An 18,024-nucleotide genomic window follows, 5' to 3' on the forward strand; every position below is an offset into this window, starting at 1 on the left:
TGGTATATGACGTCAAATTCCGGCGCTCAGCAGTGAAGCCGTGCACACAGCAGCAGAACAGGGAGACAGAGGCCTCGTGATCCCACTGCTGGACTTCTACAAGGTAAGTGAACTTCAAAGGGGGGGAAGGGTAGAAAATGAGGAGGGGGTAGATAGGGAGTGAAAAGAGGTAGATAGGGAGTGAGAAGAGGTAGATAGGGCAGAAGGGAGTGAGAAGGGGTAGATAGGGAGTGAGAGTGGGTAGATAGGGAGTGAGAGTGGGTAGATAGTGAAGGAGAGGGTGTAGATTAGGTAGATAGGGAGGGAGAGGGGGTAGATAGGGAGAAGGGAGGGAGAAAGGAGGGTGGCAAGAATATTGAAATAAAGAGTCAGAATGAGAGAGAGAGTGAATGAATGGATTAATGTGTGGATGCATTAATTAATATGTGTAAATAATTTGTGTGAAAGAACAAATGATTGTGTGAATGAAAATGAATTAGTGAGTGACTGTAAAAGTGTTCGTGTGAATCATAGGTGTATTATTGATTTGTCAAAAACAGCAAATATGGTATAAGCAGAGTGTTTAAGCACTGGGGACAAAGATGGCACAGGTAGCGTTTTTATGGGACAAAGATGGCGTACGCTCAGCTGTTTGGGGACAAAGTTGACTCATTGGGTGCTGGTCAGGTTCTATGTGGGCAATGTGGACGCCAGGGTTGGCTTTGGGGTGTGCGACCTGTGATCTAAGCCTGTAATTTAGGGGGTTTTATCTATACCTTTAATGCAGCGTTTATATGTAATTTCCAATTGATATATATATCTGCAAAGCTGGGTTTTGTATTATTCTGTTGATCTGTATCTGCTATGTTTCCATACATTATTTATGTTTACTTTCAAATTTAGGATTTGTATGTCTTTTTCAGTTGATCAATACCTGGAGTGCTGTTTCCATGTGTTGTTTATTTGATCTATACCTTCAGTGCCGAGTTTACATGTGATTTCCAGTTGATCTATACCTGCAATGCTGGGTTTGTGTATTCTGTTGGTTTATACCTGCAATGTTATGTTTCCATACATTATTTATGTATAACTGCAAAAACAAGGTTTTTTTTGTCTTATTCAGTTGATCAATACCTGGAGTGCTGTTTCCATGTGTTGTTTATTTGATCTATACCTTCAGTGCTGAGTTTACATGTGATTTCCAGTTAATCTATACCTGCAATGCTGGGTTTGTGCGTTCTGTTGGTTTATACCTGCAAAGCTATGTTTCCATACATTATTTATGTATACCTGCAAATACAAGTTTTTTTTGTCTTATTCAGTTGCATGTGCTGTTTCCATGTGTTATTTATTTGATCTATACCTGAACTACAGGGTGTAAGTAAAAGAGCCGTATGGTTTAGTGAATGAGGGGACAAAGGGACTCTGGGGAGGATTACAGGGGAGAGGAACTCTCAATGTCACGGTGCAGTCAGAAGGAGGGAAGACTGTACTGACTCTCACTGTCTTCCCCAGATATGCCACATACCCCCAGATATGCCACACTGCCTCCCAGACATGCCACACTGCCTCCCAGACATGCCACACCGCCCTCCCCACATATGCCTTATATACCCATTATGCCTTATACCCCCAGATATGTCACTCCGTCCTCCCCAGGTATAACGTATGCCCCCCTGATATGCCATAGTGCCCTCATAGGTTTGCAGACTCGTTCACAGACTCCTTCACAGACACAATACTTTTATAAATAAATACAGGGTTATTCTTCACTGCCCCCAGGATTTAGATTCCCCTTAGTTTGCCCCCCTTTACCTCTAACTGCACCTTAAATTAACCTTATTAAATTAACCCTCAGTGCTCAGCATCACATTAATCCTGAAGATTAATGCCCCTAAATTAACCCTAAACACCCTATTAACCATAACTGCCCCTAAATTAACCCTAAACCCCATTAACTATAACTGCCCCTAAATTAACCCCCACCTCCCTTAACTTTCAACAGCCCAAATATTAATTTTATACTCACAGTTAGATGAGTTCCTAAGCCATGTGTACGCTATAGGAAATGGGCGGGGCCAATCATCAGTTTGACACCGCCCCTTTCTCCCTTTCCCTCCCCGCAGTCACTGCCCATTGGCTCCACCCCTTTCTTTCTCCCTGTCCCTCCTTGCAGCCAATCGGCTGTGACTGCAGGGAGGGACTGGTAAGTAATAACTGCTGTGAGTCACAAACGGATTATAAAACGAGAGGTATTTTTCAGAGCGTTTGCTCTGAAAAAAACCCTAATTTTTGAATAGTTAAAAATCGATTTAACTAATCGATAATGAAATTTGTTGGATCAGCCAATGTCATGATGCCATGAATTCTAATAATTCAAGAACAGATGAGAAACAAAGCCAATAAAAGAAATTGGCAAAGATGGAAGAAAGAACAAAAGGGGAAAAGATTGCAAGAGGTAGAAAGCAGAAAAAACAGTGGGGAAAAGCTTGCTAAAGGCTGTGACTCTAGAGAAGGGACCCTACTTGTATAATTGCTTTTGAGCCCAAAGCTCCTTATCTCCTTATGTGCTGGGAACAGCACATACAATATACTGCATCTGGTGAACATGAACATGATGGAGTGGATTCTAGAGCTGTAGTGAGATCTTCACTAAGTGTTCTCTGAATACAATATCGAGGAGTCCAGCTCATTGGGAACAGGGGTGTCACAATATGGACTTTTTGTATATGTTCATGAGTTATTTTGTAACAGACACTGTGGCATTACTTTTAAATAACAGAATTATAATTTAATCACTCCCTGATTTTCTTATTTTTTTTAAATATGCTTATCCTTTTGTGTGTGTATACAATTCCTTGAAAGTGGTCCATCCTTTGGAAGACAAATCCTGTCTACTTTCTTGTGGACTGATAAGCCAAGTGCTATCTGCCTGCACCTTATGCATATCCTAAAGTGGCTCTACCTGTAAGATGGTATGGCCCCACAATACTAACATTTGAAGGCTTATCCCTGGTGGTATCTTTATAGCTGGTTTCCCTGAGGCCTTGTTTTTTAAAAGGGAGAATATACATTAACATACCTGGCAACGGTCTGGGTTTGGGTTACAGGAGAGGGGTCTTGACACGCCCCATTCCCTGCTCATTTCCCCTTTAAATGGGAATGTTTTCAGAACACCCACTGACATCAGCAGGAACGCCACAGTCCACCAAGGTCAGCGGGACCTTCCACCAACGTGGGTACAGGGGGTCAATTGGGATTACGTCTTTGGGGCCCCTGCATTTTGGGAGGGGGTTTATGTGTGGTGTAACTCTCCATCTGTTGAGGACTTTCAGGACAAAGACCTCCACGCCTAGTATTTGCACTAAGATCTGATATCCAGCAGGTTTCAGCCAGAAGTCAGGGAACTGCCTGTGTTTAAAATCTTCCCCACAGGCTACAATAGCGACCCCCTACTGGGCTGAGGTGGGTTGAGCCATGTGCAAAGGAGGCCTGTGTGTGGTTTGCTGTGTCTATTGTATGTACATTATTTCCTTGTACTGTTGAAATGAGTTACTGTTTCACTCTACATTGGTGTTGCCTGATGAATGAGTGAATTGCCAACACTCCTTGCTCTGGGTGTTGTTCTTCTTGTTCTTCACTCTACAGTTGTGGCCAAAGGTTTTGAGAATGGCACAAGTATTGGTCTTCACAAAGTTTGCTGCTTTAGTGTACTTAGATATTTTTGTCAGATATCACTATGGTATACTGAAGTATAATTACAAGCATTTCATGTGTCAAAGGCTTTTATTGACAATTACATTAAGTTTATGCAAAGAGTCAATATTTGCAGTGTTGACCCTTATTTTCCAAGACCTCTACAATCTGCGCTGGCATTTTGTCAACTTCTGGGCCACATCCTGACTGATCAATGCTTGGAGTTTGTCAGACTTTGTGGGTTTTTGTTTGTCCATCTGCCTCTTGAGGATTGACCACAACATTGTGAGTGAGCCCACTCCTTTGGCTGAGAAGCAAACCCACCCATGAATGGTCTCAGGATACTTTACAGTTGGCATGACACAGGACCGATGATAGCACCCGCCTTGTCTTCTCTGGATAAGCTTCTTTCTGGATGCCCCAAACCATCGGAAAGCGGATTCATCAGAGAAAATGACTCCGCCCCAGGCCTCAGCAGTCCAATCCCCGTACCTTTTGCAGAATATCAAATATCAAATCATGGCAAAGAGGGACTTTGCAACTGATTGAAATTCATTTTATCACTCTTCATAATATTCTGAAGTATATGCAAATTGCCATCATCTAAACTGAGGCAGCAGACTGTCTAATATTTGTGTAATTCCCAAAACTTTTGCCCACACTTGTACACTAAGCTTCGGCTAGTGGTTTGGGTGAATGGTGGCAGCAAATATTATGTTCCTCAGCTCTTTTGAGAGCTGGAATGCGAGGAAGCAAGGTTCTGACGGAGGTAAGGAGGTTCCATCACAATGAGTTTGTCAGGTTATTTGGGGACTAAAAGGCCACATTTGGGACATGCACAATTTAGCTTTTCAACTTAGAATTTTGACGTCTGGTCCTACTGCCCCCGTGTCCTATTAAGGACATCTTTAAGCTGACCAATTCAATTTACCCCATCAAATCATATATTTTTGAAAACAAGGCATTCCAGGGTATTTCAAATAGTTGTATTTTAATACTTTCCATGTACTAATTCTACCACAAGCCTTTGACAAAATGTTATACTAGTCACTTTTTGTGGGGGTTTTTTTTTGCACAAAATGTATTTCAAATATAACTTTACAGCTTCTGGTATATATCACTGCCAAAGAACACCCCAATATGTGTTCAGCAACATTTTCCGAGTACAGTGATATCACCCATGCCTGGGTTTGACAGGTTGGTTGTGGGCTAAAATATTACTTTTGGGAGGTGTGCATTTTTTAATTAAGAATTTTACTAGCTGATGATCCTGCCTTCCCATGTCCTATTTGGGACATCTTTGAACCTGGCAAATTCAATTATTATTATTTTTATTATAAGGCCAAATTATTTAACTGTGACATTTTTTGTCTCTCTTTAAATAAATTGAATGACTGTTAAACATAGCAATTACTTGAATCTATTCTAACTTATTGTAAAGATTCAAATCACTTGAGCTCTAGGAACAATTACTTAACATTTTTTACTTAACAAATTTATATACACTTGTTATGTCCTGTTCACCCATTGTACAGTGCTGTGCAATATGATTGTGCTATATAAAACAATAGGTGCTGACTACCTTTGTACTACTTTAATCACACTAGTCAGCATAATTATACTTTAAACAGTCTATTTATTCTTTGTGCAATTAGTCTGTTACTGAAGTAGGTTCTGGTTATAACGTTGCTAACTTAAGCAGATCCACTATGTATTTTTACGGCTTAATTAATCAATTGGAATTTAATTTTTTAATTGTTTTTGCTGCATTTGGATGCACCAGATGATCTTTGGTCTTATTTAGAATCACCTGTGATTATTAGACCAACTCACCAATGTATACTTTGCTTTGAGCAGTTAGTGGCCATATATTGAATTTGTTCCCTGAGTTGATTTGCTTACTGGGGAGTTTACATTCAGGCTCTAGATTTTAAAAAGTTCATAGAATTGTGCCCATTGTCTACGACTGCTGATACTGTTTCTGTTTATTTAGTTTCTGTGAATTTGTATTTCTTTTGCATCCGAACCTTTTGATCTGTAAGGCATTCCACATAACTAGCATCTCGTATGGCAAAAACCGGTGCACCATTAACATGTACTGGTAATAGCAAGGATCAAATGAGTCCACCGATGCTGACAGTGAGATTCCATATGTCTTCATTCCTTCATGGTTATCTGGCTTCAGTCCAGCCTGGTCTAAGCACATCCCTAAGTAGGCATCATCAATGGGAAACAATGGGATCTTCTTTGATGCCTTAAAAATAGATTGGGCCGTAAAACCAGACATGATAATGCCACCACCTCCACAGTAGGGCAAAAATAGTTTTCCTGAAAACAGCTCTTCTGGAACATAGTACTTGCTGTATGATTCCCGGACAGGGGGCATGCCTATATTTAACTGTCCGACAAAGAGGTGGTTAGTCCTTCCATTCTTTCCTAGGCTATACAAATATGTGAGTACATTAAATGTGTTGACAAACACATCATCATCTCCATTGAAGATGAACTGAACTTCAGGGCACCAAGTCTGCAGCCACTGATGAAACATAATCTGCTTCAGGGTAAGATTATAAAACGTATCTTGAAAGTTCCATTGCAGGATGTCTCCATATGTATGGCTCTCAATCTCCAGTAATTTATTCAAATGCTTCTCTTCCTTTTGTGACTTTGGAATCCCAGTTAGAAATAATCTTCTCACTTGGACATTCCTATAAATCTCTTCTGCCCCCCATGTCTTTCGGATTGCTTCTCGACGCTCATAATTGGCTGGGGAAGATTTAATAGCTAATAATAGGAAGATGTCCTTGGATTTATTTTGACCTCCACACTTCATGGTGGATTTTATAAGTTGTGGAAAGCTCTTGCAATGGCGATAAGTCAGAAAGTCTTTCATGGCTTGAGGCTGATCATCAAATTTAGGGAACTTTTGCACTGAAGTGTTTTCTTTGCATTGAAGAGGTGGCTGTGTTGTCAAGGCCATATCAATGCCAGAAAGAGTATCCCTTATATCTTTTTTCTTGGGAAGAACAGGAATTTTAAACATTTTGTAGATGGTAAAATGAAAAGCAAAGACTGTCACCACTATTCCAATCAAGACCTTGAGAAAATGCCTTTTCTTGATAACCCTGGAAATAATAGATAAATATGTTAAATGAGATACTGCTTTTAAAAAGCCTATTATTCTTTATGCTACCATGTGTGACACAGAAACTAATCCTATACTGTAGCACATACAAAGAAAGGAATATCTTACTTTTATGCATGTATATCTGTAAAATTCAATGTATTGTGCTTGTATTTCATAATATACACTCTCACTTCAGTGAAAGAATTGCTTCATAATTCTGTCAGGGACATACACATATAATATATATATATAATACACAAAATACACAAAAAATATAGAATGCATTCAGAAAGGAATCCATTAACTAATGGTGGTCTCATAGCTACTATTATGATTGATTAGTTGATTCTTTATTGTTAACATATACATTCCATAAATTCTCATGCAACTCTTTACATGTGCCAGTAATAGCCTGTAAAATGTATGTATGTGTCTTTTGGAAGAACTGGTTGAGGTAGCAACTCTAACTCACAATAATACACACCTTTTTTTTTTTCTTATTTTCTCTTATTGCAATCCTACAGAATAAAAAAATCCTACAGAATAAGACAGCAAAGGGAGAACACTACAGAAATAGAAGCATTTAATTAATATTAAGATATGCAGGCAATGCAATAAAGTGGATCTCAATGTGTATAGCTCAGGATACACAAAATAAAGGGACACTAACATACTTCCCAAAATGTCAAATGACTAAGGACAGAAACTTTATTTTAGGGGGTGTGGTTAGAGGCGTGGTTAGGGGTTTGACTTTACAGAGTGTTGTTTGACAACTTGTCACCTAAGCTATTTTACCCCTTAATGACAATTGCCGGTTCTGGCACGGCACGGAAAAACAAGTCGATTATGACAAATGACGTGCCAGAACCGGCACGCCTTTAAGCGGGTGCAGAAAGCGATCTACGTTCGCTTTCTGCACCCAAACGGCGTTGCTGTAATGCCTCGACCTCGAGGCATTCAGCAACGCCACGATCGGCACCAGGGGCCATGTCTGTCGTTTTAAAAGCGTTTAGGAGGCGATCAACGATCACCTCCTAAACCTAAATGGTGTCGCTGGAATGCCTCGATCAGGAGGCATCCAGCGACACCAAACACTTACCTTTGGATGGGCTGTGACCGCTCCAGAGAGCGGTCACAGCCGCAGCTGCCGGTGATCTTCGCCATCAGCAAAATGGCGGCGGCCCGGGAAAAAAACCAATAAAGGTGAAAAAGTTCGCTAGACGGTCTCCTGACCCTCTAGAGAACTCTGGCTCCACTTGCAGGTTGAATACAGGTACTGCATTCAACCATGCAAGTCAATGGAGCCCAGCTTTCTAATCACAGTGTGATTAGTAAAAATAAATTAAAAAATAAAATACAATTAATAATAATTAGAAAAAAATAGTTAAAAAAACAGTAAAATGTAACCTTGAAGTTGAAATTTTTTTTTTTTTAAAAAGGCAAAAAAAATAAAATATATATATAAAAAAATATATTTTTGTGAGCAAGTCCTAAAATTAGCACATTAGCTTAAAACAATTCTCGCATGGAAAGAATTTAAATACTGGCATATTAAATGCCCATGGGGTGTCTACTTTAAAAAAATGTATGATTTGATGGGGTAAATTGAATTGGCCGGGTTCAACAATGTCCCAAATAACACGGGGGGAAGGATGGCCACACATCTAATTTCCAATTAGAAAAATGCACACGTACCAAATGTGGCCTTTTAGTTCCCCCAAAAATGACAAACCCATGCATGTGGGGTATCACTGCGCTCAGGAGATGTTGCTGAACACATATTGGGGTGTCATGTGACAGCGGCATAAACCAGGAGCTGTAAATTCATACATAAAGTAGGTGTGTGGGGGAAAAATACACACAAAAAAATATTACTGCAAACTTTGAAAAAATTCTGGTGGTAAAATGTGTGCATGCAAAGAGTTAAAATACCAGCATTTAAAATACCCTGGGGTGTCTAGTTTTCAAAAATATATGGCTTTATTGGCCACACTGAAATGGCCCGGCTCAAAGATGTACCAAATAGGGCATGGGCAGTGGATCCCCAAATGCCAAAGTCCAACATTGAAAAATGCGCATGTCCCAAATGTGGCCCTTTTGCCCCCAAACAGCCAGGCAAAATCATTCATGTGAGGTATCGCTGTACTCAGGAGATGTTGCTGAACACATATTGGGGTGTTTTGTGATATTGACATATACCAGAACCTTTTAATTCATACCTGAAGTAAAATGTGTGTGGAAAAACAAATGCAAAAAAATGACTACCACAAAGTTTGACAAAGGCTGGTGGTAGATATGGTGCATGGAAAGAGTTAAAATACTAGCATTTGAAATACCCTGGGGTGTCTAGTTTTCAAAAATATATGGCTTTATTGGGCACACTGAAATGGCCCGGCTCAAAGATGTACCAAATAGGGCATGAGCAGTGGATCCCCAAATGCCAAAGTCCAACATTGAAAAATGCGCATGCCCCAAATGTGGCCCTTTTGCCCCCAGTCAGGCAAAATCATTCATGTGAGGTATCGCTGTACTCAGGAGATGTTGCTAAACACATATTGGGGTGTTTTATGATAGTGACATATACCAGAACCTGTTTATTCATACCTAAAGTAAAATGTGTGTGAAAAAACAAATGCAAAAAAAATTACTACCATAAAGTTTGACAAAGGCTGATGGTAGAATTAGTGCTTGAAAAGGGTTAAAATACTAGCATTTGGAATACCCTGGGCTGTCTAGTTTTCAAAAATATATGACTTGATGGGGTAAATTGCATTGGCCGGCTTCAAAGATACCCGAAATGGCACATGGGGGGCAGAATTACCAGATTTGGAAAAAATGGCTTTGAAATAGCAAAACGCTACCTGTACATATTGCCCCATAATGTGTAGAAAAAAGCAAAAAAACATAAAAACATTGGGTATTTCTAAACTCAGGACAAATAGTAGAATCTATTTAGCAGGTTTTTTCATTACCTTTTATAGATGAGTAAAAGCTTTTTCAACTAAAAGTTAGTTAGTTTTCAAAAATTTTCACCATATTTTATACTTTTTTAATAGTAAATAATATGATACAATCAAAACAATGTCATCTAAAGAAACCCCTTCTTGTCCTGAAAAAAACAATATCTAATGTGTGTGGGTTCAGTAAACGGGAAAGAAGAAAATTACAGCTAAACACGAGCAGCGCAGAAATGTTAAAACGGCCATTGTCACGAAGGGTACAAAAAGTAAAATCAGCCTTTGTCACGAAGGGGTTAACTGAGGTAGAAATTTAGAAGAACAATAATGCATTTTATTTACTACGCTCGGGGCCAGGCTGGAAATCAAAAGCAGCCCTGGAAATATATGGACACCAGCTCCAGTTTGGTGGAGCAGAGCAGAGTGGGCAGAGAAGAGAAGAATGCAACAGAGGGATTGGACAGTCCAAAGACAGCCAAGGTAAATGGGAGATGAGAAATACACGAAAATCGCTTGTCACCATGGGAATTGAAATGGTGACAGGGAACTTTTTCACTCTGATTGGTCCTTACTTTATGCCCTGCTCAATGTGAGAGACTATTCCCACACTGATAAGTCTATTAAATATATTAAAAAATACTGACTGAGATGAACAAAAGTAAAGCTCAGAGGTAGGTGTGACGGACTGACCAGGGACCTCAGGTTGTCCCTCTCTGCCAAGACTTCTACCGCTAGGACGACAAACCACCGGAATCCATCTGCAATATCCCCAAGCAAAGTAAAGGGATATCGCTATCCAGTACCCAAATAACCAGGCAAGACTAGTCTTTAGGTACAACAAGAGGGGAACTGATTTATTTTAGACACACAGGGCTGGATATATCCAGCAAAACACATATTAACATAAAACAAGATATTGGGATACAAACCGCCCCCTTAATCTGCCTCCCAGAGACAACAGGGGCAGTAAAGGGATTAACAATACAATAGAGTTCCAAACTCCACTGCCTATTACTGGCCCAAATCAGTTCCAGGGATGGCCAGGGTAAATGTCTGTAGTGGTGGAACTGGGGAAGGGGGGGGGGTGACTGACTTATACAACATTAAACTAAAACAATGGTATCACTCCCTGGTTGCAGACCCTGGCTGTCTGCCAGAGATAATTCTTTCAGCAAGTGAGAGGATGATATACTGCTGGGGGTAGCCACAGAAGTCTTTGCAAAGTCAGGGCCCATAGTCAATAGGGAGGAGGCTGGCTCCCAGGCCTCTCCAGTGGCCCCAGTGATGGAGGGATCTGTCACATTTCTCTCCCTTCCAATGGGACTGACCCAGGAGGAGAACCCGCCTGACCTCTGCCTCTCCCGAAAAATAGAGAGAATTGCCAACTGCACCTTCTCTCTGGAATCTTCTTAGCCGCTGGGGAGACGACAGGGTGGCGGGGGCTACTTCAATCCAGGGTTGGGTATCCAAGCCAGCTGCCCAGCTTTTCTGGGGAATACAGGTGGCGACCACAGTCTAATCCACCTGTATGGGATACATGTCCCCCAGTGCTGGTTTTGTACCATCCTCTGGTGGAGGGATGTCTGGTGAGGGAGGGCAGAGGCCAGCTGCGCTCTGACCTGAAGAAAGATCTTCTATAGGCTTTGCGGGCACCTCCAGTGCTGGTAGAGAGGGGCCATCCTGCCTCTCTCCTGTTGCCAGTATTTCGGCTGGGGTGGTCTGAGCGGGCACTGCGGGAGCGTCATGGTCAGACTCAGGAACAAGGGGGAGGGGTGGGCAGAAACTGAATAGTGAACAGGACCTTCAAGGGAGCCGTGTTCAATCTCACAATGTACTTGTAGGAACAATTTGCAAGTTACTCCAACAAAGGGCAATGAAGAAATTGCAGCCTGCTATTATAGTAAAGTCTGATGTAAACAGGGTCAACCCCAAATCAGGAGCTTCCTTTAAGGACATGATGTCACAATATGGGAGCCTAGCAGAACAAGTAAACATGTCCGCTGTGCAGCAACGTGACCATGCTACTCAAGGAAGGCCTGGATCCGAATCTACAAACCTGCAAATAGTAATTCCTGGCAAATACAGTGACTCCAAGAATCTCAGACCAGTTGTCCTTATGGTCAATGATAAAAGCCCTAAAGGTATTGTTCCAAACTTTAATTGGTAAGTTTAGCTGGTCCATTCCTTTGTGAATGGTACGCAGTGGAGAACTTTAGTGAGATTCCCAAAGTTGATGAATTGTATGCCACAATCAGAGATGATCTGTTTAGTGAGACCATGTAGCTGTACCACTTCTTTGGAGTAGGGTTACATTTTTTGCTCACCATAGGCTTGTGAGGACCCAGTGAATTTTCTCTTCTCCGTGTGCTTTGGCAGCTCTTATACCTTACCAATAATAGCTGACTAAATGCTAATATTTTGCTTCTCACTATTATGGCCACTTTAGAGTGGTTTCTTTCATTTTTTTGCTCTTAGTGACAAGCCTAATGCAATTTTCTGTTTCCTTCAATAATTCAGCTTCTAAATAATCCCATTTCTCCTGGACCATATTTAAATGGCCCCAGTGTGATAATGACTCCTTGACACATTTCCTCATTTTAGAAAAGTTAACATTTCTAAAATCTAAAATGTTTGTTTTTGCATGGCATGGCTCAGTCACTGTCCATATAATAATGATCACTAGGTTCCAAAGTTTCATCTACAGTAATATCTGATACGAAATTTCCATTTGTGAAGACTAAATCGAATATGGCCTCCTTATGATTTGGCTCATGAACTACTTTTAATCTCAGTAGGGAATTTAGAATGCGTGTACTCTGTGAACAAGCAGCTACCTTGGTTTTCCAGTGCACAGCAGGAAGTAGCTCATGATTATAAATTCTCTCTTCAATGTCATTTTAGCTATTTCCTCAATTAGTAGATTATGTAATTTATCTACTTCTTGGGGGGGGTCTATAAATTACACCTACACGAGTTACTGTAATTTTACCAAATTGTAATGTAACCCAAACTGACTCCTGACTAACAGTTTATCAATTCTAATAAACCCTGGGTAGTTGATCTGATTCAATGCGCATGTGGGATTAAATATTTAAATCAGACCAGTAGACCATTGAAAGACACAGTTTAGAATACAGTTTAACATCTGTGCTCAAGAAAAATACTTTATCTTCCTAGGTATTGATAAAATAATCCCCAGTTGGAAAGGAGGAAATAAGATAAGAAAGCCTTGCCAATGGGAGACAAAATGGATATTTGACCTGAAAATCCTGACCCCTAGTGGCCTAAATATAGATTTTGAAATCTCAGACTTTTTACGAAAAATACTTTTTTTTTATATGCATTGTTTTTCTATATCTTTTAATTTCTATATATAGATGTGTATATGCATTTTTAATGCATTGGTATATTATTTGCATTCATATATTTCCATATACACATTTATATATTGATTTTCAAACAATCCAGACATACCTTCCAACAGCAACTCAACTCAGAGAGCCCTCAATACATGTTCCTGAGGTATACAACCTGAAACATACATATGGGCATCCTACATACATATATTTAGGACATATATACACATATTTTGGACTTTTGCTCATGTATCTTTGTCTCTGAATTATGCTGTATCCAATATTCTCTGATTTGTAATTGTTTGAAATGTTCCTCTGTTAACTAACTACTTTTAATTATCTCTGTCTCCTTCTATTTGCTTAAAACTCCTCCTCACAGACATCAATCCAGACACATCTTCCCCCAGCAACTCAACTAAGACTGTCTATTCAAACTGGGGGTGAATTCTACGGGGTACAGCACATATGTGCTGTACAAGGAATGTGGAACTGGGAAGGCCTATACTTCACTGTAATTGCATTAGAAAATACTGAAGGATAACCTCTCTGAGGATGCCACCCCAAATGTGTAAGACGAAGAAAGATGCCGAATCTTCTACAATAAGGGTATTAGGATGGACTCCAGGTACCACTGTCCCTCCTGTTCCTCTCAGCCAGGACTCAATGATTACTTTATGGTCTACCATACCAGGGCAGATTTTGTTTTATACATATTTCATATTTTACGTTGAGGGAGGTATTTTCAATAGTAACAAATGCATATGTTTTTTCCCTACAAATTCAAAATTAAAACAAAAAAACTTTAAAAATCTATGCATGTGGGGTATTTCTGTAATCTGTAGATGCAGCTGGACAACTCTGTCATAACATATTACCTGTGCGAAAAATCCTAAGCAACACAGATATGTGAAAAAAGCACAGAAAATTATTGCTATCATTGATATAACTACAGGGCCCTGTGCCTCTAGGGCCCGGTGCGACCTTTGCGACCCCTTGTTCCTGTCTTCCCGTGCCAGTTCAAAATAGTTTAGAAAGGGGCCTTCGGACCTGGACCGCACCTGGACGGGAGGGTACTTTCTAAACTATTTTGAACCGGCATGGGGAGACAGGAATATATCGGGGTCACGTTACGTCCCGCGACCCTGAGGTGATACAGAGACTGCTCACGCAGATCAGCCAGAAAGAAAGCTGCAGGACCATTGAGAGGTATGCATACCTGGGAACTCTCCGGGTTTGCCCAGAGATTGCCGGGTGAAGCACCACTTCTCCAGTTCTCCGGGTCAAGACCCGAATCCTCCGGGTCTCGGGAGCGGGGTTTGAAATTTTTCATTTACATGGGGGTGTTTCCCCGCTGATGTAGGCGGGAACACCCCTGACCAATGTTCCCTCTAATTTTTCTTAGGTGGTGTGAGCAGAAAATTTATCTTGTGCAAAAATTTTCCCAGAGCCAAAATTTTGTGCGCACAATATGCTTCTGCAAATGTTAAATTGTTATTCTATATTTTTGGTACAGCTCGCTCATGGTTAATAACACTACGTTATAGTGTGATAATGTAGTATTAGTTACACAACAGTATTACTTACTGTAATGTTTTTTTTAAAGGTGAAATTCTCACTGCATAAATAAATTATGAGGGAATCACGAGCAGAGGCTCCAGGCCGCATAAAGTAAAAAAAAAAAAATTGGGAAAAACTGTGCATTTGGCACCTGGGGCGGATCCTGTTTGTGGGACCCCCCCCCCACACACAGGTGCAAAGAAGCTAGGACTAGTTTAGTGCCTAGTATTGTAACTAAAAATTAGAAAACTACTACTGAAAGAATCCTTTAAAGTCTTCTATATGATCCTGGTATCTAAAGCCATTTTGGAAACTGAGCACCAAAGGAGTCATTTGATATGCTGATACTCTCTGAGGTACATATGTTATTACCAGAGCCGGCCTTAGGTGTTCCGGCGCCCTGTGCGAACTACTCCTCTGGCGCCCCCCCTCTGCCCCTTCAAACTACCCCCCCCTCTGCCCCTTCAAACTACCCCCCCCTCTGCCCCTTCAAACTACCCCCCCCTCTGCCCCTTCAAACTACCCCCCCTCTGCCCCTTCAAACTTGATATATTGGTTTTACCGCTAGAGGTATTAATAAAGTATATCATTATATATCATAACATCTGTTATTATTCATCTTTGCACTGTATTCCTGAATCAAATTTATTGTTGTATTGTTAGATGTGTTTTGTCTAAATTGTGTATTTAAATATTAGCATAATTTTGCATAAAACAGGCCACGACCACAACATTGGTGTTAGCAATCATTTATATATTAATATTGTTATAAAATTTTTCTGTCCAATTTTGGTGTGTTACTTACTTTTAATAAAGGTGTGGTTAACACACACACAATTGGACAAAAAATATATAATTGCTAACAGCAATCACACTCCTATCATGCCAAGTACATGCTGGAACCTGGGCATGATAGGAATATGAATACCGCCTCCCTATGCCATGTTATCCCCCCCACTTACACATCCATGCTATCACACACACACTCATTCACAAACATTCAGCATAAACTACAACATAACACCCATCACTCTCATACACTTACTAATCCACTCTCATGGAATGTTTTCCTATCTTTTCTCTGTCACTTTTCCTTCTCCTCTTCGTTCTTCCTCTTCTGTGTCCTGTCCTTCCAGTGCAGTGAAGGTGGTGGGCGTGGCTTCAGTGTCGTGCGCCGGGATATGACATCAAATCCCGATGCACAGCATCAGTTGCCGCGCGCATCGCAAGGGAGCAGAATCGCTCCCTTGATTTTTTTTTAAGACTTGCTCCTCTAGCAGCGGACATTACTGTCCTTCTCTGGAGAGGTGCCGTGCACACAACCAGTAGCGGACCGCACCCCCCCCTTCGGTACGCTACTGGTTGTGTGCACAATTTTTGGACGTGTGCGCTCCCTCTGAAAGCTATGTGCGCGCACACAAGCGCACAGCTTAGAGGGAACACTGCCCCTGACATCAGCGGGGCCTCCCACCAATGTCAGGGGGACCTCCCACTGACATCAGGGGGACCTCCCACCGATGTCACAGGACCGCCCACTGATGTCAGTGGGCAGTGCTGACCGCGTCCAGCAAGGGAAGGCTCCGTGTAGCCGGAACCCAGAAGTTCTCAGCTTTGGATGTATGTATATGTGTTTGTATATATGTATGTATGTGAGCATGGGTGTGTGTGTGAGCATGGATGTGCACTTATGAGTGTAAGCATGGATGTGTACTTGTGTGACCATGGATATGTAATTATGTGTGTGAGCATGGATGTGTAATTGTAACTCTTGGGTAGAGATGAGGATCCTCGCTGCAGCAAAATTAAAAAGGATGTCCTCTACAAGCCAACAGGAGTCACCTCTTCAGATTGTCAGATATTTTATCATAGAAAACATGTATTTCATGTATTCTGTATTTTACATGAAATCAAAATGGAGTCAGATCCATTTTATTTTACTTAATCATGTAGTGATGATTTATTTTTGTCCTTAATAGAGAACAAAGGAGTATTCATGTATAATGATGTTTCAGCGTATATATGATACAATTAATGTTATCTTCCATGAGAAAGTTAAGGAGTAGACGCTGCATATCTTTAGAAATGTAACTTGGAATGGGGGATACATGGTAAGACTACCAAGGCCTGAGTTACTATCTAGGAGGTAACACCTGGCGATTAGGGTGACCAAGGATAAATTCCAAACACATATGTAATGGTTTTAAGTTAATTCTTAGACCAGAGCGTCTCTCACAGGTAAATTAAGAAATTACAACGGTGTAAATATGAGTAGAAATCCTAATTTTAATGGGTAAAACCCACCGTTATGATTGGAGAATTCCAATCAAGAGGTGGAGGCTATGATAATAAGCTCTGTTTTTAAGCTTATGTCTTGGATAATTAAAAAAAAAAAAAAAAAGAGGAAAAGGACGGACTTATTCACCAAATTTACCCCAGAGAATTGGAATCTTAAGATTCTGGCACCATATTTCACTCTTGGAGTTACTTTGAGTTCTAACCTATATAACTGGTAGAAAGTTATATTATTTTCCACTTAATTTCTTGCCAATGAACCTGGATTAATTTCCACAAGGACCGGTGGGACAACAGCAACAAGTGGTGGTAATTATAATTGTTTTATTATTCTGAATAGAGATGAATTTTGTCTTCCTCATATAGAATTCCCTGTTTCTGGGAAATAATATATTGCATTATTGTATATGACGGCTTGTGAGACTGCAGCTTATAACCCGTGATAATAACAATAATGAAAAGGTATTTTTACCTGTAGATGAAGTTTGACATCATTTGCATCTATTAGAAATTTCACTAATACTCGTAGACATTATTAAATTACTTTTTAATTTGTCATATTAGTTAAACTAATATAAGAGAAATAGTGATATTTTTATTACTGCCCTGATTATTATCAATTTTTGGTTGCTGAGTGGACTGGAAATTAATTGTGTGTTAGACTCATAAAATACTAATTCATATTGATAACTATCGATAATATATTGTATTTGTATTGATTCAATTTTGACATGTTTTAAGAACGTTGTGTTTTATATTATGCACTGTGTGACTCATACATAGATTTTAGAAATTGTATTCACAATAAATAAATATTTTTGATTGACTATCGTGGCGATATCTATCTAATTTGAATTATAATTTTCGGCGATCTGAAAGAATTTAGGATCGGAGATAAAATATAGGGTATCTCCTTAAATTCATATTGTGGATGTGGTACTACAATATTTGATAGCGTCGTTATTTTGCGTATGTGATAAAATATTGGTTTTGCTTATTTTGTCTCATTAATATCCCTAACAAGATGGAGTAGACTAATTGTACACGGGCACAACAAGAG

At 40.1% G+C, this 18,024-nt stretch overlaps 1 protein-coding gene across 1 annotated transcript; it reads right to left on the reverse strand.

The window, feature by feature from the left end:
• Nucleotides 1-5,635: 5,635 nt before the first annotated feature.
• On the reverse strand, nt 5,636-6,655 carry LOC149289490 (N-acetyllactosaminide beta-1,3-N-acetylglucosaminyltransferase 3-like). The gene has a single exon (XM_089490543.1). It carries the CDS (start codon nt 6,653-6,655, stop codon nt 5,636-5,638), a length of 1,020 nt encoding a protein of 339 aa, XP_089346669.1.
• Between the last annotated feature and the right edge of the window lie 11,369 nt (nt 6,656-18,024).

Source organism: Sceloporus occidentalis, unplaced genomic scaffold, assembly GCF_023333645.1.
Source record: "Sceloporus occidentalis isolate IW3139 unplaced genomic scaffold, rSceOcc1.0.p SCAF_45, whole genome shotgun sequence".
Classification (NCBI taxonomy): domain Eukaryota; kingdom Metazoa; phylum Chordata; class Lepidosauria; order Squamata; family Phrynosomatidae; genus Sceloporus; species Sceloporus occidentalis.